Genomic DNA, 23,877 nt, shown 5'->3' with positions numbered 1-23,877 from the left:
GAATGTGAAAGATCAGAGGGACATTAGTCATTTGAAGTAGATTTTGAAGAAGTGGTTTATAGACTGTTCCAGAAAGACACCAGGTTTGAGTTGAGTTCCTCAGTGAAAGGTTCCAGATATTGATGCTTGACAGGTGCAAACCTTGTTGAAAGATGTATGTTATTTGATTTTCTGTATTTTGTGTATGAGCCTGTCCTTGTGAAAGATGTGTTTATCAAAACTGGGAGTCACTGGAATAGAAGATACGTATGGATTGGTATAGTATGGAGGTGTTAAGGACTTCAAACACATCTGTATGGCCTGATCAGCGTGGTGGATCTCCTTCTGTGAGATGTGTGCTTTACAAAGGAGAAGAGCAATTTAGGAATCCAGACTTTTCTAGAATAACAATCAGGACACTACTTGTGGTTAAAATTAATCATCAACTCAAACAGCATTTGTAACGTGCAACAGTGTCACCCCTAAGGGTCTCTGGGCACTGTGTCTCCGTCGAAGACCCAGTCTCTTTCTGAATTCTGCCAGCGAGGGAGCTGTATGGAGCTGGAGGGGAAGGCCGTTCCAGGTCTCGACAGCAATGTAGGAGAAGGAGCAGCCACCGCTCCTTAAATTAAATGTATTAGTGTTGCACACTTCTTGATACTTTGATGATAATAGTGAGTCTATGGCTGGATAAAAAAGTGCTACATAAGTAGGTCTTTTTGAAAAGCACTCCTATCCTGAACTTCTGTTGGGTACATAGTAGTATATGACTTGCAGACACTTTTTCCCATCTCCCAAAAAGTGAAACTGTATCTCGATGACAAACAAATAGCAAATTTGTAAGCAACATAAGCAATGCATGTGGATGACATTAGAGTTTATTACCTCTTCGTCTCCAACTCTGAAGCTGTTATATTGTGCGTAGCGACGTTGTCCTTCAAAGTCTGCAAGATCAATTCTCAAAGTATAATCACCTGAAATGAATGACAAATTATAACTTTTGATGCATTTTTCTCTTTTGGAAATATAAAGCTTATAAACCTGCCTCTCATTCCGCAACGAAGCATAGGGAATTTGGGCCAGATTCACACAGCTATTTGTGTGTGTAAGTTTCACTTACATATGCATGTGGCTGGATTATGACTGCAAGGAATTCTCAAAAGATGTCTTGCAGCTTACTCATGCACAATATTACCTCACAAATCTGTATTGCTGTGCATTAAAAGGGCCATAGCACTTCTTAAAGAATGAGCTTGAAATTTAGAGCGATCAATACAAGCAAAGTCCATAGCCAACTTAACCCACCTAGCAATAGAGCAGGAAGAGATGGGTTTAAAGGGTTTGACATAGGAAACCAGAAGTTGATTTGCACCAGGAGTACGAAGGTCTTTTATCTTAAGTCATATTCCTTCATGCAATCAACTACACAAAGCTTTTTGCAGAGATCAAAACGAGGGTAGAAACTGAAATCAGACATAGTTTTAGTTCTTCTATAAATTTCAAATTTAACACCAACATATCATAACTCCTATAGAGATACCTAGGGCCTTAACGTCGGATACCCTGCAACAAGAAATCAGACATAAGAGAGAGGCAAGTTTAATTGAAAGACATTTTCTGTTAAGAAGGGAGTTATCAGGCCAGGAGCAAAAAAGGTCAAGTAATAGTTTAACATCCCAAACAGATTGATATTTAGGCCTAGGGGGCCTTTTAAGTCTGATACTTTTAAGGACTCTACAAATAATAACATTCTTACCTACCGTCTTACCATTGACAATAGAGTGTCCAGCGGAAATGGCAGATCTATAGCAGTTAATAGATCTATAGGAGAGACCACTGTAAAAAAGTTCCACTAGGAAATTGACTATATTAACGATAGGAGCCTGCACGGGATCCAAGTCCCTTTCCAAGCACCAACTAGACCATTTTTCCAGATGTTATTATATCTGTAGTGTGTTCCAGGTGCCCAGGATTCTCCAAGGAGTGTTAGAGCAGATGACGAAAGTCCAGACAATTGGTTAGATTGCCTGACACTTTCCAGGCAAGAAGGTTCAGGTTCCCTGAAAGAACCAGGTGGTGATCTTCTCCTTTTGCGTTTAGGAGGAGTCCATGAGAAGCTGGAATTAGGAGGGGAGCGTCGCAAGAAAGTTCCAGAGCTGTGGGGAACCATGCTTGAGATGGCCAGAAAGGGGTTATCAGGACCAGAGAGCACTGTTCCTGTCTAACTTTCTGCGGAACCCTTTGGATCATAGCAAAGGGGGGAAAGGCGTATGGGCGGAGAGGAGCCCAAGGTTGGAGGAAAGCGTTGACAGCGAGAGCACCCGGGTCTGGCATCCAGCTGAAATACTGTGGAAGTTGGAAAGACAAACAGCTTGCAAAAAGGTCCACATCGAAAGGACCCAAATAGTGAGCCAGAGAATTGAAAACGGTCGAATTGAGTTTCCAGTCGCTGAAATCTACTAAGAATCTCGAATTCCAATCCGCTGAGAGATTGGATTTCCCCGGGAGGTACTCTGCCCTAAGGGAGATCTTGTGTTCCAAACAGAACATCCAGAGTTTCTTGGCCAGATCTGATAGGTCGGCAGATCTTGTACCGCCGAGACGGTTGATATACGAGACTGCGGAAACGTTGTCCATCTTCAGGAGAACGGATCTGCCTTGAAGAGATTGTCTGAAGCTCATCAAAGCATAGAGCCCGGCCGTCATTTCTAAGAAATTTATATAGTGGGAAGACTCCGAAGGGGTCCATACACCACCAGTGTCCTGGTCGAGGAGATGAGCAGCCCAACCATGAAGGCTGGCGTCTGACTCTAGAACGAAGTCCGGAGTTGAAACAAAGATAGCTCTTCCATTCCAGGCGTTCAAATTGTCTAGCCACCAAGAAAGTTCTAGTCTGGCTTCTTCGTCCAGAGAAACATGGTCTCCGTACCAAAGTCCGGATCTGAGAGCTTTGGCTTTCACTCTCTGAAGAGCACGGTAGTTCAGGAAACCAGGGAAGATAGCTTGGATCGAGGAAGAAAGAAGGCCAAGAAGTCTGGCCAACTCCCTGAGGGAGAGAGACTGATGTTTGAGGACAAATCTGATCTCCTTCCGAATTTTGGCAATCTTCTTTTTGGGGAGTAAGAGGAGACACCTTGATGTGTCCACAGTGAAGCCTAGGAACACCAGAGATTTGGAGGGTAAAAGGATGGATTTTTCCCTGTTTATAATGAACCCAAGGTTCTCTATGAGGTTCGTGGAGGTTTGCAGATCTTCTAGAATCTGTGAGTGAGATTGGGACATTATCAAGATATCGTCTAAATAGATGATGAGACGAATACCCCTGGCTCTTAGGACGGAGACTATCGTACTCATGATCTTGGTGAAACACCAAGGGGCGGATGATAGACCGAAAGGGAGGGCCTGAAATTGAAAAAGGCGATTGTCCCAAATAAATTGGACAAAAGGTTGATGTTCTATTGCCATGGGTATGGTAAAATAGGCATCTTTTCAGTCCAATTTGACTAGCCAATCTCCTTTGAGTAGAAGGTCCCTGAGCAGATGGATGCCTTCCATCTTGAAATGACGATAGACGAGGTACTTGTTTACCTCCCGAAGGTTTATTACTGGATGCCAACCCTTGTCCTTCTTTTCGACTAGGAAAAGGGTGCTTACAAAATTCTTTTGAGACCAAGGAACCTCTATTATTGCGCCCTTCTTCAACATAGAAGAAACCTCTTCTTTGACAATCTCTAGATGTTCTGAAGAAAGAACCAGAGGATTGGGAGTGGTAAATTGGAAAGGAATCTCTGTGAAATCTATTTTGAAACCCTGAACTGTTTCGAGAACCCACGGGTCTTGTGTCAAAGATTCCCAGACGTGAATGAAATGTTTGAGCCTGCCCCCGACTTTTGGAGGGGAAGAAGAAAGAGAAGCACTTACTTTGGGTGGTGTTGTTGGAAGCACCACGAGCGGGGAAGCCTCTTCCACGTGAACCTCTTCCTCTCTGTGGGAAGTACTGCCTGGTGTTGGAGGGGTAGAAGCCTCTACCGGATGAACCTCTTCCTCTTCCATAAGTGAAGGGCCGGAAATTCCCTCGGCCGGAAGAACGGCCCCTTCTACCGGCCTGACCAAAAACACGTATCATATTGTTTTGGGCTTTGTCCAAAGCTGTAAATGTTGCGACGTATTTGCCAAAAGTTTTGATCATATCCTCTACGAAGAGGAGGCCATTAGGCTTGCACGATGGCTCTTTTCAGCAAGATCCCCGAGTTTCGGGTTGATTCTATTAAGCACAGATTTCCTCCTTTCAATATTGAGCGAGGAGTTAGCATTCCCAAGGAGTACTATCGCTCTCTGACTCCAACCCTTTATTAGGTTAATATCCAAGGGTGTGTTGGAAATATGTGATTCCTCAGCAAGGTCGAGGATCCTAGTAAGGGGGCCTAGTAGGTCAAGAAGACGATCTTGACAGGCTTTAAGGGCCCTTTCCAAGCCTTTTCTTGGATCCTTGCCTAACTTAAACAAGAACTTAATCAGGTCGGGGTCTAACTTAGGTGTCTGACAGACTTTACCCTCTATTAATGGACGAGGACACTCGGACCTCATGGTGTTACGCGATTCTCTTTCTAGAGAGTCCCTTAGCCATTTGGTGACAAATTTAGCTACGTGATCGTGAGGATACCACTTTTTATTGTTAGGGTGGGAGATGTTTTTTGGGGAGAACATTTCCCCACCAAGAGGATCAAGGATCGCGTCCTTCGACGAGGGGGAGGAATCCGCCTCTGAGAAAGTGTTAAGGTCCCAGTCATCAGTGTCTTGCTCATCAAGATCCAGGACGAATTCGTCGTCGGGATCGTCGAAGAACTCGTCTTCCTCGGAGCGGTTGCCGGGTGAGGTGAGGTCATCACCCACAAAAAGCTGGGCGAGTATCACTGTGAGGAAATGCCTCTGTGTGATAGAGCTAATATGCTTCATCAGAAATGCAGAATGTAAATTGTTCATGCAGGTGTCTCTCTAGGCGTTTTCTGTGTATTCATGCGGATGTATGTGTGATACTTAGTGTTGTAGTAATACATGTTTTGTCTCTTGATAGGAAGAAGACATGCTTCTTTCCTTCCAGTGGACACACAATCGCTAAAGTTCCTGAAAGATATGTAACTTTTTTCTAGTACATTCTTGCTAGTTTTCACTTAACACGTATCTCCTGTAGTTGCAGTAGCCATGTCTTAGGTCCTGAAGAAAGCCGGGAAAACCTCCCAATAGGCTGAAACATATCGACCGACCTGCACAGCGCCATAGGGTAGTATCACTACCAGGCGTGCTTTTAACTTTGACACATAGCCTTTCATTCGAACCCCTGTGCTGAGTCTGTGTAGTCAATTTTATCTATCACTTTCACTTGAGCACTGCACTTTGTTAACGATTATTTCACTGTGAGCCACATGGCTAGAGCATTGACATTCACTCCTGTACCGACACTATATGGTCTGGTCGTGGAGTTGAATGATCAAAAACAATCCCCCACATGACGTGAACTCCAGCGTAAAGGCTGAGCTGATGGGTCTGTTTCTAGCGCATGTTTCTCAACAGTTTGTGTACACATGCATCCCATTGTTTCACAGTGATCAGCATAGTTTTACACCATCCCCTGACCTGGTCTGCTCTGTTGTGTATATTGCAACGAGAACATTTCCCCACCAAGAGGATCAAGGACCGCGTCCTTCGACGAGGGGGAGGAATCCGCCTCTGAGAAAGTGTTAAGGTCCCAGTCATCAGTGTCTTGCTCATCAAGATCCAGGACGAATTCGTCGTCGGGATCGTCGAAGAACTCGTCTTCCTCGGAGCTGGGATCGACACGAGCACTGACAATAGTTGCGCCGCTGAGGGCGCCCACCAAATTCGTGCCGCCAGGGACACCCAAACCATGCGTGCCGCGAGAAGCAACCTTACCTTTTGGGGCGCTTGCGCCTCCCATGCCTTTTAAGGTGCTTGGACCTCCCACCTCATTTGAGGTAGCGCGACCTCCATCAGTGCTAAGGCAATATTTCGTTTTTTTATTAGCCTTAGAGTGTTCAACTTCCGGATCAGAAGTGTTTTCATCAAGTAAAAGGGACCTTATATTAGACAAGACCTCACGCAATGTATCTAACATACAGGACCTCATTTTCCTTTGAAGGAAAGATTTGAAAGCATCGCTGTTATGATTGGGCGAGCTTGCCATAGCGTCATCTGATTCTAAATCAGACATGGCAGGTAAGTAAAATAATATAAGGTGAGGTGTTAAGAGAGTTATTTCTTTACTACGAAATAGATTAAATAATTATTAAAATAAGGGTAAAGCTTAAAGGGGGGTTATGGTAATTTAATTTTTAATTTAAGTAGAGTAAGGTAATAAATCACCCTTTTTTTTAAAATATTTTTTATTTTACGAACCTAACCTAACCTAACCAAAGTCCGGTATTTATGTCTGTTTTTTTTAAGATAGTGAGTCAAGGGGGTCCAAAAATTGAAGGGTGCACTCGAAAGGCAGGGAACAGCTGATTCAGGTAAGAGCACAGTCGGTAAAGCCTTGAAAGGGCAACCAATGCGCTCGAGCAGCTTAATGATCGAAACGGAGGAATGGACCCTAGCAGGTACACAGCGTTGCGTTGCTGTTGCTAAGGGCCATTCCTCCAGTCCCAAAACGATGAAGAGGCGATGGCAGGCTTCGGGAGACCGGGAGGAGAAGAAGCGGTATCCCGCGGGAGGCGCGAGATAGGCACAGTCCACAAAGGAGACAGGCACAGTCCAGAAGGGAGGTAGGAGGCAGGAGTGCGCGCGACGCGCAGTATACCGAGGGAAACCTTCTACGAGCGAAGGGGAACAGAGGGGCAAGAAATTGACAACCATAGATTGGAAGTCGAGGAAGGGTGGGGGGGGGGGGGTCGCAGCGAGTCACAGCGATCGAGGGAGTGGTGGGAAGCGAGTCACACCACAAATTCAGTCCGAAAGGTGCCATAGTTTGTCAAAACAATTAAGCACATTTAACAATTAATCACATTATTAAAATATAAGCACATTGTTAAAATATAGGCACCATATGAATATACAATAAGTAAACAACAGTAAAGATTGAAGAGTAGTTACTTATATGTTGTGAGCCGCATTTAAAAGAGGCAGCTCTACTCCTGCTCATGCCTTATATTGTTGACGTGATGTCATCTAATTCTTTGTTTTACCTTTGTGATGTAAGCAGCTGTTGTGAGTGGCATTAAAGGATCTGGAAGTGGTTGGTTGTTGCTGTTGGACCCGCGTTCTACGAACTGACCTGTTGCTGGGTTGTGCTTCTGCCGCTGCTTCTCGCCGCACCCGCTTCGCGGCTGGAGGAGGGAGAGGTGAAGGCTGCGCGCTGTCCCTGGGAGGCGCCCGGAAGGTCCAACTCGCCGGCGCTAAGCAGGGACTCAGAAGACCAGGAGTCCCTGCTTCCCCAGGCCTGAGAGCGGACGCGCCCACCTTCAGACACGCCCCCGCCTGCAACGCCCACTACTTAACAAACTGCCTGACGCTCAGCGGGACGTGAGCGGGACGCCGAGCGAAGCCCGGGCAAAGGGCGGGCAGTCTGTGGCAGTCAGGGGCTGTCAAGGCTGGGCTGGGCCACGTCCCTTTCCTTTCCATCAGCAGTGAGTACATACGCCCGGTGTGAGTTCCCGTGCTGCTCCCCACAATCATGTCTACCCGCTCTGGAAAGCTTCTTAGGAGTGAAGGCGAAAGGGGGACCAATGCCGCGAGCCCTGTAATAGGAACTATGGACCGCTTTATCACCAGGGTGGCGGCGGTGATTGAAAAGGAGATTGCTATGTCTGAACGGCGTCTATCTGAGGTCTACCTCCCCTCAAGACGCTCATCCTTGGGGGCTGCTGCCCAGTCGCTTACACCGGCCAGTGTCCGGGTTCACTCTGTTACCCCACCTAGTGTCCCTGGTGTTTCCAGAGACCCCCCCAATTGGCTGGTATAGAGCAAACTATAGATAGGCTGGAAAATCTGGCCGCACTCCTCCCTATAGTTACTGTGGAAGATGGTGGCCTTAGTAAACTGTCTTCACCACTATCACCTAATCTCCCAAATGAAGTTACCAGTGATCCTCTGCCTCCAAAACTGCTCACCCCCTCCTTAGTTATATCAGAAGGGGAGTCAGATAGGGTTTCCCCCAACATCCAAACTCCCGAAACTAGGCAGGAGAATAGGCCCTTAAGTAAAAAGCCAAGAAAACGCAAAAAGGGTAGGCTAGTGAGACAGGCCGCCCTTTATCAAAGAGTAAGAAAGCCCTCTGGACCTGGTATGAGAAATATAAGGGGTAGGTCTATAGTGAATGAAGTTGACATAGTAGGGGATGTGCTGATCTCTCCCAAGGGGCTACACTCAGAAGCTAACACTGCCAAGGACTCTAAGCTAACTGATTCAGTAACAGTTGAAAATATCTTCGAGAAGGTATATAGTCTCTTGAAACCGCTACTAACACAGGTCAAGGGTCTAGGGGAGAGGATAGATAAATTAGAGCAATCAACCCTTGACGGGTTCCACTCACTCAAAACCACATTTAAACAAATAGCTAGAGTGAGTGAAAACAATGACATGGGCACAAAGGGGAAAGAACCCCCACCCCAGAGAGACCCTAAACCCCCAATACGTCTAAATAAAGTTGTTTCTAATAGTCCATTAATCCCAGCTCCAAAATCTCCTCCCCGTCCCAAAGCAGGGCCAAAACATAAGGGGCTACCAACACACTTAGAGCCTGACAAAAATAAGCCTAAGTCTCTTCCACAAAAGCAGCCACAGATAGCTAGTGGCAAAACGGAAGACTCACAAAATTTAGGCACACGCAACAAACCCAACGGGTTAGCGATAGGGAAAGCCCCTAGATCTGTATCCCAATCTACTGCCCCATCCACCACCTTACCGGTCCTTAGTAATCCAGCACAAAGGATTCCTCCAGTAAACCTTCCACCTGACTGTCAACTTTTTGTTGCTGTTATGGTTAACGTGCCCCCTTTAAAGGAAGGCTAGTTGGAAAACCACCAGTCACTTAAGAATAAGTGTATCCACTGGCTGAAGGCAAATAAGCCAATCCCGTTGGGTGTGGATGGTATTATTCTAAGTGTCCGTAGAGTGGGGTGGGTAGGGCAGGGGAAAAAAACTCAGGAGGGGGATTGTATAATTATAAATTTTCAAGACCCTAGAGTAGTGCCCTCGATTTGTACTCCTATTAAAAGTATGGGGGCTCCGGGGGTTAAAGTGGTTGATCTTTCTTATTTTTACCCCAGGCAAATTGTTAGCCCAACTAGAGGAAGTTTAAGTCCCCCTGTTTTCAGTCAAAACTGGGCCGGGGTTACGGGGGGTACAAGGGAGAACCAATTGTGGGCACTAGGGCCTTGCTGACTAGAAATCGGGAGTAGAGTAGTGCCAGTAGGAGTACCACCCACCCAAACAAATCTTGCAAGTGGGATAGTAGCCTCTATAGACACCCCCCAAGATCCCTGCTCCCCTCAGATACCTTCGAGGAGGACCACAGATAGGGGCATTCTAGCGCCCAGCGACACTCCAGCTGTGACGGACCTAGTCTTTAAGGTTTTCAGCTGGAATGTCGCAGGGATTGCAAGAAAATTGGCTCTACCGGATTTCACTGCTTGGGTTGATGAGCACTCCCTGTGCCTTTTCCAAGAGACATGGAGCTTGGTGCCGGTTCATAGGGTGGGATTTTCTTCCTATTCCTCCCCTGCGCAAGTCTCGGAAACAGGGAGGGGGCGACCTTCGGGTGGCCTTCTCATTTGGGTCGCAGCCTCTCTAGACTGCAGAGTAGTGGAGTTCCCCACAGGTTGCCCGGACATACAAAACATCACCCTAATAGATCAAAGGGGAAGAATTGTCTTAAATGTTTATAATGTTTATGCCCGGGGAACCAAGGGCGGGAGAAAGTCTCCTGTAATATCTCTCCTCGAGACCTTGTTAAATAACACCCCATATAAGAAGCGTACTTTGGTTGCGGGCGACATGAACTGTACGTTCGAGCCCTTGGGCTCGGACGTCTCCCTCGACCAAGACGAGGAGGACACCAGGTGGGGGATACCGGTACTGGAAATCCCACCGATCAGAAGGTGGACAGAAGTGGCGCTCCAGATATATTCCCTGAGCCTCGAATTTAACTTAAGGGCAGCTAATGGGAGGACACCCTCGGATAGGGGGGGTGCCCACACGTTCAATAGACCAGGACATACCTCTAGGTTAGATTATTTCCTAATAGACGTATACCTATGGTCTTATGTAAGGGACATGCAGGTGGTCCCCACGACTGAAAGTGACCATAACTCACTCTCTTTAAGTATGGACCAGTGGTGGCGCCCTTTAAGGAAGGTCAACATTAACCCGGTAGCCGCACCCCCGGATGAGTCTGAAGTCTCCCCCTGTGGTAGACGTATAAAATGGGCGAAATTGGTACTCTCCGAGGCAAAGGTAGGGGAAATTCAAACCCTCTTAAATCATGCGGTAACAATCCTCGGAACATCCCTAGAAGGGGCTGGTAGTGTCAGTGGGCTATTTGTCTCCTTGGTAGAAGCCTCAACTAACGTGTTTACCTCACACCCTAACAAGTCGGGTAACAAAGAATCTAAAAAACCAGTTGTTGGTTGGTACACCCAAACATGTAGGGTTCACAAGGCAAAGTTAGTTGAGGCAGTTAAGCACAAATCCCGAAGTGTGATACAGGAAGCAAGGAAGGCCTATAATAAGTCCCTCCAAGTTGCGAGGAGGGAGTGGGAAGACAAATTCTGGGAAGACCTGCTCCAGGCTAGTAAAAGTAGGGACTCAAGGGCCTTTTGGAATCTCATAGGCACACGGAACAAACCCGATGCATCTATGAGACCCTGCAATATCCCGCCTCAAAACTGGGTAAAACATTTCGGGACCTTATACCTCCCTCCAGATGGGGAACTGAATGTTGGGATGGACCCTACGCTAGTAATTGAACCTCACGCCTATGACCTCTTCACTCCCTCAGAGATTGAGGGGGTTATAGGGTGGGTAGCGCCCCGCAAGGCGGCGGGCCCAGACGGCCTTCCGGGGGACCTTATGAGGGCATACCCAGCGGAATGGGGAAGGGTCATTGCCGCTCTCCTAAACGACATCATGATAGGAGGGGCAGTGCCAGAATCCTGGAAAGGGGCGGTGGTGGTCCCGATTTACAAAAAAGGGTGTAGGGAAACCCCGGGGAACTACCGCCCCATAAGTCTGATAGACTCCACCCAAAAGATAGCTGGTAAAGCTATCCTTGGAAGGATTCTCCACTGGGTGGAGGAGAATAAAATCCTATCAGACTTTCAGGCAGGTTTTCGGGCGGGAATGGGGACAATAGAGCAGGTGTTTAGGTTGTCATTACTGGGGTGGAAGGTGGTGGAACTGGGCAAGGGTAGTCTTTACTTGGCCTTTATAGACCTGAAGACTGCCTTTGACCTAGTCCCCCGGGAAGAGCTTTGGAGGGTGCTCCATGAGTTGGGACTACCCCCTTACATCTTGTCCCTCCTCATTAGCCTCCATGCCCATACCTTTGCACAGGTCCGTTGGGGTAAAAACGGAGAGCTCACTGAAAAGATACCAGTGTCCAGAGGCGTAAGACAGGGCTGCGTCTTGGGGCCCACCCTATTTTCACTATATGTGAATGGGGTGGTAAAACATCTTCAACAAGAACCAGCTGATGACCCCTGTCTCGGAGGAGTCCGTATCCCCACCTTGCTTTTTGCGGACGACACGCTTCTGATCTCGAAGACCCCCCAAGGCCTACAAAAATTGCTAACGCGTTTCCAGGAGTTTTGTGCTGCTAAAGGTTTAATAATAAATGTGGTCAAAACAAATACTTAGTTCTAAACCAACCTAGGAAACTGGACCGCCCACCTACACTTAACTCGGTTCCCCTAGAGAAAGTGGCCGAATTCGATTACCTTGGTATTCGGATTACGGATAGGATGTCTTGGGCAAATCACATCGATAAAATGGTCCTCAACCATAGGAGAGTAGGAGGAGCTCTCATGAGGGAGTTCCGGGCCTCACCTAGGAGATCACTTACCCCAGTAATCGACATCTACAAGGCCAAAGTAGTGACATCAGCCTTGTATGGGGCAGAACTGTGGGGCCACTGCCGTTTGGATGCCCTAGCGATAGCGGAGAGTAAGCTGCTAAAATCCTTTATCTCTATTCCACTGAGCACACCATCTGTACCAGTGCTGTTGGACACGGGCTGTAAAAACATCAAAGATCAAGCCCAGCTTCACCCGCTCCTGCTATGGACACGAATCTGGAGGGGTGAAGAGCTAAAATCCTACGCTGACGGCCTGGGAGAAATAATGAGTCTGGGGGGTTGGGCTAAGATAAGATGGTTAAGAGAAACTAAAAAGCTTCTGGAAAAGATCCGACTAGGGGACTGTTGGTCATCACGCTCAGCCCCTCCAAAAGAAGTTGTCAAGGCGCTTTTCTGGAAATGGACTGCGGAGCGCCTAATTACAAACTCGAACCACTGCAAGTCCACTGTCGCCTTCTTACAAATCAAAGATATTGTGGCCTTTGAACCCTACCTAGACCTGATCACCCTCCCCTTTGACCGAGCCCTTTATTTTAAATTTAGAGTTGGATCCCTCCCGCTGGGTGCTGTGGTATCAAAATGGACATCTGCGGCCCGTACTTCCCCCAATTGTGCATGTTGCCCGAGTAGGGTTGAGTCCATCGCGCATGTCCTATTTGAATGCCCGGATTATGCAAGGCCTAGGAGTTTTTGGTTGAAACCTCTTTGCCGAAATATGGGTACACGTAGCCACCTAGAAGCCTTGCGTATTCTAACTACGGACACTTCCCCCTCCATTGTGTGTGGAACAGCAACATTTTTAAAACAGTTTTGGCTTATTCGTTCTAAGAGATTGTCAGTAGCGGTTTAATTCCTTTTTTAGCTAAATTATTAACGGGCACTTCACGTCCTTTTATCTTTTTTAATGAGTTCTTATACTGACTTCTTATAGCTATGTTTTTTTTGTATACTGTAATGATTGTATTGTAAATGTGCTTATAAGATATCTCTGCATATCGAATAAAAGCTTATGACAAAAAAAAGCATTAAAGGATTAATGCATAATGTAGCCTTCTTGTCTTGTAATGAAATCTACTCCAGGGAAATTGAAAACATGGGGCCATTTATTGATATAGCCTCACAAACTGTCTCTTTATTAATGAAGACGGAAGGCTTAAATTCAAGTAAAGATATATATATATATATATATAAGTACATTTTGCTGAAAGAGTGCATGGCCATGGAAAGTGCAGGGTTTTAGACATAATGCCCTCTCTGTGACTGCCCTGCTTCATTTTCAAAATGCTATTATTATTATTTTCACATTCTTGAATCCACGCTTTGGTACATATTATACCTTTGTAGCTCTTTACAAAATGCTTCGTATAGATCATCTATTATTTGAAAGCCCTAAACTTCGTTGATTCATTTCCTCTTGATTTTTAAATTATTTTTGAATATTGTATTGGCCAAAGTTTTCGACACACAGGACCGTAAAACATAAATTTAAAAAAATATATTTTTGGGTCATGTAGGAACATCCTCCTTGGTATGTCTTGGATTTTATGATGAGTTATTTAAGAAAAAAAACAAATGTTGCCTGTGGTTTGAAATATTGAATGTAATATTTTCTTGTAGCATATGCAATTTATGTGTAATGCCAGTTCTGTAATTCCTGGTATGCACTGGCCCCTTTCATGTTGAGCAGCATACTGCCCAGTCGAGCACAGGGGTGGCTCCGCCACTAGGGCAGAGGAGCGTCGCCCCACTTGTTTCTCGTAGTGCGAGAAAGCCAAAACATAAATTGTAATAACTAAAACTTATTACCATTTTATGTTTGCTTCGCGCATTGTGGGTGGCGGGTCTGCTCTGCTCTTTGAGCAGGGGAGGAGTGATTTGCCCACTCCTGAGTGCGCAAAGACTGTTTGGTCGGCCCTCTCAGGCTGCCCAAACCAGTAATACGCACTCTGCCCTTCTCCGTGCAGGCTGCATTGCAGCCTGCATGGAGAACATAACCACCCCATTAGGCCGTGGCTGGAAGGAGTCCAAACCAATCACAACGCTGCTTGCAGTGTTGTGATTGGCTTAGGGGAGGGAGCCTGGCTGCCTCCTTTCTGTTCCTGTTGGAGGCAGGAGAGCAGGAGCAGAGAAGACGCAGGACCCGTGGAATATTAAGTTTATTTTTTTAAATTTTATTTCCCTGTGATCCCCCCGCCCAACCACCTGCGAGCAATGCTGGCCGCTACTGGTTGAGAATAAAAGTTTATGAACCCGAAACGCTCTACTTCCATATGCTTTCTAACCACACATGTTCACACTCCTGTCATCAGCCACACCAAGATAAGGGAAAATCTCAGATTGATAATTTATAGCTACAACGTTGACGAAAGTAACTAGGGGTGCAAATACTCAAAAGCGCAGATGGCAGAGCAGTGTATGTTGCAGATTGGAATCAAACATTTTACCTCATAAACTGTTAAACACTTGCCATTTTTTGCCCATCTGAAATGAGTGGGAGACTGTAGGTCTTCCAGATGTCAGCGCGCCTTGGCTTGTCCAAAATAACGTCATCAGACAAAACATGTTAACCCAGGGCTGCCCATTGTATAGATCCAAAGGGGGCTCGAACCACGCAGGATTTTTAGAAGAACCACCAGTAGCGGCTGCTACTGTGCTGTGGTGGTGAGGTGGACAGAGAAGAGGGGATAAATAAAAGAAGACAGGCAAAGAAAAAAAAATTACTTATCTTCTTGGCGGCCGCTTTCCCCCATGTTTGTCCTCTTTGGTCAACGAACAAGGAAGCACCCAGGCTTCCGACTCCCCTGACCAATCACAATGCTGCAATGCAATGCAGAGTTGTGATTAGTCTGAGCGCTGTGGTTCATCACCCAGTGAGGGGCTAGGAGGCTGGGCTGGGGCTGGGCTCATCGGGCTGTACAACACAGCCTGGTGGAGAACATGCAAAGTGCACATGGCTGTTCAGCCAGCCCAAGACGGCCGGCCAAGCAGTCATGGGAACTTGAGAGAGTGCCACCATTCCTTCCCCTGCTCTGCGGGAAGCGCAGCCCCATCCTACCCTGCCCGCACCGAATTTATAGAGCCAATAATTAAAAATAAAATGATAATAATGTAAATATATCTTTCATGGACATCCTAAAAACCTGGCATAGACCCAGCTCTCTGGGCCAGAGCTGGGACCCTATCTGAATTGTTGATTTTTTTTAAATTCTGAATCGTCATAATATATTATAGCGTAGCGTGAGCTCAGCAGAGACCACACACACACAAGAAACAGATGTTTGTGGCTGCTGTCGCACTCTGGACATCGGTCACAGAACATTTTATAAGTTCCTGTGATGGAATAGTTTCATAGCTGCTGTAAAGTTGATATTGGAATAAACTCTCTCAGGTTTGGCTGATCCCGGAAATACTGTGCCCATGCCAAATTGGATAACCTGTCGTCCTTGAACCATGATGCCATTGGTGCTCCAAACCTTTCACAGCCACTGACTACCATAGAAGCATTTACAATGGCAGTACAACACCAGAATTACACACGTTGTCACACATTTTATGGGACAACAAGCAAATTGATACATGGTGTTTTGTCGGAGTTGTTAATCTATTTGAGCCTAATTTTGGACTTTTAAAAAAGATTTATGAGAGGAGTCCTACTCATACTCTGTTCCCTTTATTTAACTTTACCCTATTTCTCTATAATCCTTTATAATTATCTTTTATTCTCCTCTTTATTTATTTCTTTTTTTAATGGGGGTACCACTCCCATTAATCTTTATATTTTACTTTTATAATTATCCTTACCCCTGATACCCCATGGTGACTTGTACCCTTCCTGATTATTTTGTATCTGAAAGTTAGCACCCTGAGCTTTTTGAATCCCAAGATAATTGACTCAAATAAAGACCTCAGCCATCCTGACTGTATTCTTGCTACAAAATGCACAATTTCGGTCCAAGAAGTGGTTGTTACTTGCTTTTCCTATTGCAATTATGTTTGGTTCTGTAGCACGTTTGATCCTGTTCCACCTGCTCCTTCTGTCGGGTTATCAGATGCCTTCATGTTTTTGTGTGGTTTCATGCAGCACCCTTTACTTTCAATAGGGGTTTTTGGGGCTGCTTGTTATCTAGGATATGTCTACGGGCGGCGGATGTGGCTTTGTGTAGGTGAACGAGCGGGGAGCCGTTTGGATAAAATGGCCCAAACGTGAAGATTCCTCCTGCCGCTTTGGCCCATGGGACAATTTGTCAAAAAATTTTAAACCAAACTTTACCTCCTCAAGTGAGGGGGCCTCTAGAATCTTGGGGAAGACTTTTCCTACCAAATGCTTCGACAAGCCACAGGTCGTATGAGCAAATGATTCTACCCACTGTATCTGTACACTTTAGGATGCCCAGAACAGTGAACTGTTTTTTTCACATTGGTCCTGACGAATGCCGAGCGAATCTTGCTTGTCTGGCAGAAACATGTTGACCACCTCTTTTTATTAATTTTCTTCACACTTTTTCGACAAAGGGACTCTGTGGTTCAAACTTGCACAACCCGGTGTAGTCCAGAAAAATAACGTTTTTTCGATCACTGATTTTAACAGAGTTGGAGCTACCCTCTTATTAAATTATTTTGAGGAGTAGTGTGTACTCTTTTTATATTCACTTTCACCTCTCTAGCGATACAAGGGACCCAATGAAGACAACTGGCTACCAGTGTTACACTGGGGCCTGAGGGTCCTTTAGCTAGTACTTCTAACACGTGCACTCTGTCTTTTCTATCTATTATTAACAGCCTTGTCTATCAGACTAGTGGTAACCAGTACTAATTCTGCTAGTATCGCCTGTTTGTATTAACACTCTCTTGTTGTTTGTGTCATGAATTCTTAGGGGTATGAGAGTGTTTACTTCTAACCCTTACTCTCTTATTGTTGTTATATGTCCTTTCCACCCTGTGCTTATGCTGTCTAACAGATCACCCTATTGAGACACTTTCCATTGATCTGAGAAACGTCCTCTTGAGGACAACCTGTACAGTATTTATTAAGATTTCTTTTAATATTAACGAATGGCAGTGCTCCCTTACTATGATACTCAGAATGCTGTACACATGTGAGAATTAACAGTTCTGCATATTTTACATAGTGTTATGTGATTACGTTATGTTATGCAGAGTTATAGAGGGCCCTGTCACTTGGGACGGTTCCTGCCACTTAGCAGGTGTGCGCCTAGTCAAATCTAGGGCGTAGTGTGACTACTTCGAAAGCCAGGTCTTCAGCTTCTTGTGAAATTCAAGAAGTGAGGAGGAGACTCTTATGTGTAGCAGTAGATTGTTCCATGCTTTATGTGCAATGTAGGAAATGCTTCAACCGGTGGATGTAATGTAGTGACTTGAAAGTGTGGGTTAGGAGTTTGAATGTGCTCATTTTGTATGAGGATCCAGGGGCGCTCCTTCAGGTGCAGTGCAAACTGCAGCGTGGGAGGTTGAGAGTCATTCTGACCGTCAAGTTCTGAATGGTGTGAAGCCTTCTGATGAGTTTTTGATGATCCAGGCATAGAGGTTGTTCCCGGAGTCCAGTTTCCTTGTGACAAGGGCAACAGTTTTCCAGGTGCTGATTGGGAGCCATTTGAAAATCTTCCTCAACATCTTCAGTGTATGTAAGAATGAGGCAGCTATGGTGTTGACTTGGGCGGTCATGTTAAGTTTGCGGTCAATGACAATCCAGAGGTTCTTGCTGTAGGTTGTGGGCAGGGTGTCATTCCCAGCTCAGGTAGTAACCACTTGGAGCCCCACAGTGAAGTGCTCTTCCTGAAGATCACAGTTTCGGCCTTGTCAGTGCTCAGCTTCAGACAGCTGGTTTTCACTCAGTGGGCGATTTCAATCATGCAGGTCGTGGGCATCTTGTCCATGAGGAAGAGAATGATTGCATGTCATGGGTGTGGGTGTTGATGTAATGAGAGCAGACAGTGCTGGTTAGAGCGATCATGCATGCTTTGAAGAGGATCGGGCACATGGAAGATCCTTATAGAACTCCGAAGACATGGTTGTGGGCGACCGTGGCATACGCTATCAGGATGACTGACTGGGTCCTTCCAGTAAGGAAGGAGCAGATCCATCGGAGTGCGTGTCCTTGGATACCTGTTTCATTTAGGAGTTGGTTGAGGATGGATGGGATGGGAGACCATGTCATACACTGCAGAGAGGTCCAGGAGGACTGCAGTGTCTTCTCTGCCAAGAGTCACATGACTGTCATCCAAGGCAGAGATGAGGGACGTTTCTTTGCTGTGATTGGGTCTGAAACCAGACTGCGTTGTGTCGAGGAGTTGGGCGTTTTTATGGTATTCGGTGGGGCATCTTTTGATGATTTTCTCTAAGACCTTATCCAGGAAAGGTAGCAGGGAAATCAGTCTGAAGGCGGTGAGTGTTGAAGGGTCCACAGAGGGTTTCTTCAGCAATGGAAGGACAGTTGTGTGTTACTAAGCAACTGGGAAGGTCATGAAAGAGGTGGAGGCATTCAGAATGGATGTGAGCATGGTGCTGATAAGTTTCAGTCCTCTAGAGTAGAAGTGGTGCGGTCAGGGGAACAATGGGGTCCTTAAGTGGATGGATTTGATGGTGGTGGTTTTGTCTGGGGAGATGATGGGCCAATTTGGTTAGCATTAGTTCTCTGGATAAGATTGGGAGGCATTGGTTGAGTTCTGTCGGGTCCTGTTGTTGGTTGAAGTTGCTGTAATTGGCAGTGATTTAGTTGCTGAAGAATTGAGAGAGATTGTTGCAGAGGTCCTATGAGGGGGTGATGGCAGTAAAGGCAGGTGCTAGTGAGGGGAAACCCTTTACAACTGTAAAGATGTCTTCGCTTCTGTTGGTGCTGACATTGATGCAGTGCACCAGAGCAGCACGTTTGGTGGTCCAGATCATTTCGTGGTAGAGTCTCAGGGCGGATCTGAATGGGCTCCTGGCTGGACTGTCCTGACTCATTCTCCATTTGCACTCTAGTTGTTTGCAGTGGCATTTCATCAGTCTGAGTTCCTCTGTGTACCAAATCACCTCGGGTCTAGATTTTGTAGTAACACTGTGTTTAATGAGCCCAGGGAGTTGGTGCAGAAGGTGATCCAAATATATGTTGGTTTTGGGGAAGCTGTAACTGTGTTTGGCCTCGTGGGTGTAGAGAGCAGTGTTCCACTCCTTGCCATTGATTCAGTTCCAGTTTTGGCGGTCTGGTTTGGTGGTGGTGTGTCTGTGTGTGTTGGACTGGGACAGGGATGCTGAACTTGACAAGGATGTGGTCTGTCCAGGAAACTGGTGTGGGCTCGTCGACACAGATGTTGGCAACGGTGGTGAAAATAGTGTCCAAGATGTGTCAGGCAATGTGGGTAGGGCCCTTTAGTTATTGGGTGAGGCCTAGGCTTCCATGGTATTGAATGGGTTCGGTTCTGCATGGTCTTGCAGGTGGAAGTTCAGGTCTCCGAGTTGGAGGTAATTGCTAGCATCAAGGTTGAAGGGTGCAACAAAGTCTGCGACAGTGTCAGTGAAGTTGATGTGCGTTCTCGGTGGTCTGTAGATGAGAGTGCCACTTAGGGTGTAGTTGGTTGTGATGTGGAGCTTGATTAACAGGTGTTCCTTGCTGGAGGTTGACGTGTCTATGGAGGTAGGGAAGCTGATAGCATTTTTGTGGGTGATGACGATTCCACTTGATGGCTTGTGAAGTCTTTCTTGTGTGGTGATTTAGTTGGGAGGGATGGCTGTGGAAATTTTAGGCATGATGCAGAGTTCATCCAGGATTTTTCCTTGAGGAAAGGTATGTCTGGGGCATTGTCATGCAGCAAGTCACAGGTCAGTCAGTGCGGTTCCAGTGAGTGTTGGGTATAGGTATTGGTAAGTGCATGAAAACTTGCTTGAAGCGCAGGAGAACGCTTGACTGGGAAGTATTGACCCTAGTCAATTTAATGCAGAGATTCATGGATGAGGAAGCCACTGAGATGGTAACCAAAGCTCCCAGCAATTACCAAGAGAAAGAAATATAACTAAAACTGATCATCAGCATCTGCACTTGTCTAGGGCTCCCTCTAAGGGAAGTTTTATAGTAGAGATGACCCTGCTAGGATGTCCAGCTGTGTTCATCTAAGTTTACTACGTGTCCTCGCCTTCTACAACTGGGCCTCTCATCATTAGTAAGTACAACCAGACTCGAGAGGGGGCAGCCCACGGTGATTGTCGCTAAGGCTAAACTTTGTCTTGGACCCACTCTGATACAAATAACATCAATGTGCTGCCTAACACTATCACAACCCATTAGGCTTTCTCTATAAAGTGAGGAGGGAAGCTCAGTTCATGGTGCTAGGTGCAGTGAAAAAGTAAATACAAAAAAATTGGCCTGTCTCCAATTCCAGTTTTTTAAAGTAACGTGTGCCAGCATAATTAAAAACAAAATGCACATGTATGCACTTTGTTATGACAAAGTCAACATGATTCACAAATATGAACATATCATGCATATTCATTAGAACTAAAAGCACTTTTTTTACAAAGACTGAGTGGCATGCTCATTGCACCTCCAGTGAGTAATAATGGTGCTTAAATGAGTTTAACTGGTCTATCATAAATTCCAGGTTAACCCAATCAATATAAAGATGTTGGTCAATGGCTTTTTCAAATGATTAAAGTAAATTTTACAAACAAATGCAATGCTCCAGTCCGTTAAAGTCCTCCACATATCTACCCACCCAAATCCATCAGTCACATTGGGGTGTAGAAATATGCAACTTAATGAATCACAGGACCACTGATCAAATTGAAATGCAGTTTTTCAGAATGCGAAAAACACTCAGTTATGATTGCTATAGTACTCATTGACTTCGATATCTGTACAAATGTAATTATCGATAGTGGAGTCAAACCAATATTTAGATGCACACCACAACTGACTAGTGGAAATAACTTGCAGCTTTTTTTTATAAAGCTGTTTGTGCAGATTTGGATAGTTGGTACAGTAGGAGAATGGGTAGATCAGGAAGGAGTAGAAATAATCTCACCTCAGGTGAACGTACTGCTTTGAATCAACTACAGCATGACAAAGAACTGATGATTAGGAAAGCATTCAAAGTGGGGAACATTGTAGTTATCAATTGAGTGGATTATGATCAGGAGATTTATGAACATTTGGGAACCCCATGTTTTATGAAAAACTGGGTTCCAATCCTATTTTTTAACTGACTAAATTGATACAGGGTAATCTGAAAAAATTACATAATGTAGGTCTACTCAATGATGATGAATTCTATTTATTTGATGGTTAATGGTCCTAGATTTCCCTGGTTATACACACTTCGGAATGTAAGTAAGGACTTACCTTTCCCACCAGCCTGGCCAATCATCTCAGGAATTTGAGGACCTACTGAACGGATCGCTGAGTTTGTGGATATTTATTTGCAACTTTTAGTGGTCAATTCACCTTCTCATATTAGAGACACAAAACATATTTTGAATTTACATAGTTTGGAATATGGGAACTGGGTATGTTAATGGTTACACTTGATATTGTTTCATTATATACGAATATCACACATGAAAAGGCCATTATGGTGCTGACCCACTTTTTAAATCCAAGATTGATTGACTTATTGGAACATACAGACATGTTGATTTCAATGGCTAAACTTATATCGGAGAACAATTTCTTTTGTTTAATGATGAGTGGTTCAGGCAAATATGGAGTACTACAATGGGTTCCAGGTTTGCTCCTTCTTGTGCCAAATGTTTTACTGGGGAAGATTTTTTTTATTAAATAATTTACATTTTTATTTGTAACTTTGCATCGTTTACAGAGCTGGAGAAGATTTATTGACAGCTAAAAATTTTAAAAGCTTGACAACTTGATACTGGTAGCATGAGGATTATATTAAAAAGATGGATTGTTGATTATAAATACAGGGGACTTCTTGATTTTGTGTGCTCGAGGGCACCTTTTCAATGTTTTGTACTTGTATGGTTCATTAAGTTGTCTGATGGCCACCCTTCCTTTTGGAGCATCGCAGTAGAGACAAGTTGGAATTGTATATGGAAATTGTTTTGATATTTTAAGTGTGCACCCTGCAGTGATACCCAGCCATTGTTAAATTTGATTAAAGCACAAAAAAACAAGGGGTACCCTCCTCAACCACATTAACACATGGAACCTGATCCAGCATATTAGTGAACAAACCCAATTCTTACAAGATTCTCTCAACTGACTGATACACCTTGCTTAGCTGAGTTCTAACGTGCCAAACACAAGAATGACTTTGTTTGTATCAAATGAAATAAATTTGCAGCTTTTTTTTATAAAGCTGTTTGTGCAGATTTGGATAGTTGGTACAGTAGGAGAATGGGTAGATCAGGAAGGAGTAGAAATAATCTCACCTCAGGTGAACGTACTGCTTTGAATCAACTACAGCATGACAAAGAACTGATGATTAGGAAAGCATTCAAAGTGGGGAACATTGTAGTTATCAATTGAGTGGATTATGATCAGGAGATTTATGAACATTTGGGAACCCCATGTTTTATGAAAAACTGGGTTCCAATCCTATTTTTTAACTGACTAAATTGATACAGGGTAATCTGAAAAAATTACATAATGTAGGTCTACTCAATGATGATGAATTCTATTTATTTGATGGTTAATGGTCCTAGATTTCCCTGGTTATACACACTTCGGAATGTAAGTAAGGACTTACCTTTCCCACCAGCCTGGCCAATCATGATCTGATCCAGCATATTAGTGAACAAACCCAATTCTTACAAGATTCTCTCAACTGACTGATACACCTTGCTTAGCTGAGTTCTAACGTGCCAAACACAAGAATGACTTTGTTTGTATCAAATGAAATAAACTTGCAGCTTTTTTTTGTGTTTGGCACAAGAATGACTTTGTTTGTATCAAATGAAATAAATCATGTAACTCATCATACATTTGTTAAACTGGACCATGCCTTTACACAGTTAAAAGTGAGACCATATAAATATGTGTAAAGCAAATATTTCAGAATATTTTCATACACATTTATCATCCAAATTTCGAAGAGTTAATCATCATTTAGCAAGTTCACCACATTGTACTCTTTCAGAAATTGAATATAAAAAAGTGTGCAAATAAAGCATATATGTGCCTTCTTTTTTGGAACCTTCACTGGCTGCCAGCAGTATCATCAATCTTGTTCTTCTTTTGGCCATGTTACACAGCAGTGGCAAAAAATGCTTTTGGTGATTCTGTTGAGCCTCACCAAAAAGCAGAGGCAAAGCCCTTACATCCCAAAGGAGAAAGCTATTGGCTTTTATAATACATGTTTCTAATGGTGCTTTATGTGGTGTAAGCATTTTCACTTGTATGCCTGTCAATCACTTCTTTGAATAACCCCTCGTTTTCAGATTTCAGTGTCTGTGTGGGGTAGATTAGGGAATCATATGCATTGCATTGTAGGTTAGACAAGCGGTCTTAAGTATTCAGCATTTACCATGCTTTTAAACAATTTATGGTTTTAAATAAGCCCGGGCGTAAAACTCCACTTCGCTTGCAGAGTTTTCAGATTTTTGGCAACTCTGCGTTCTGCGTAGAAAGCGGAGTTGCCAAAAACTCAGTGCTCCGCACCGAAGCAGAGGTTTTTTTGTGTTTACGTGCCCAAAGTTCACAGGAGTGACTTACCGGGTGCCTGTGATAGCCAACGAAATTTCCCATCCGTTCGCGAGCACCACGAGATTTGGTAGCTGGACGCATGGTCCCGCGAGAATGTGCGATCATGAACACGTCATTCGGGCATGCCATCGGACTTCCTGCGGAGGTTTTGTGAAGA

The 23,877-nt window shown here is 44.8% G+C and overlaps 1 protein-coding gene across 1 annotated transcript in view; it reads right to left on the bottom strand.

The window, feature by feature from the left end:
- The window catches only part of FGL1 (fibrinogen like 1), a 400,048-nt gene that overhangs the window by 21,314 nt on the left and 354,857 nt on the right, over positions 1–23,877 (bottom strand). Inside the window, exon 6 of the mRNA XM_086962574.1 lies at positions 865–953. Coding sequence (XP_086818700.1) covers positions 865–953 — 89 coding nt within the window. The remainder of the gene's footprint in view (positions 1–864; positions 954–23,877) is intronic.

This window comes from Lissotriton vulgaris, chromosome 3_1, assembly GCF_964263255.1.
Source record: "Lissotriton vulgaris chromosome 3_1, aLisVul1.2, whole genome shotgun sequence".
In the NCBI taxonomy this organism is placed as follows: Eukaryota; Metazoa; Chordata; class Amphibia; order Caudata; family Salamandridae; genus Lissotriton; species Lissotriton vulgaris.
This window is presented reverse-complemented; position numbering and strand designations above follow the sequence as displayed.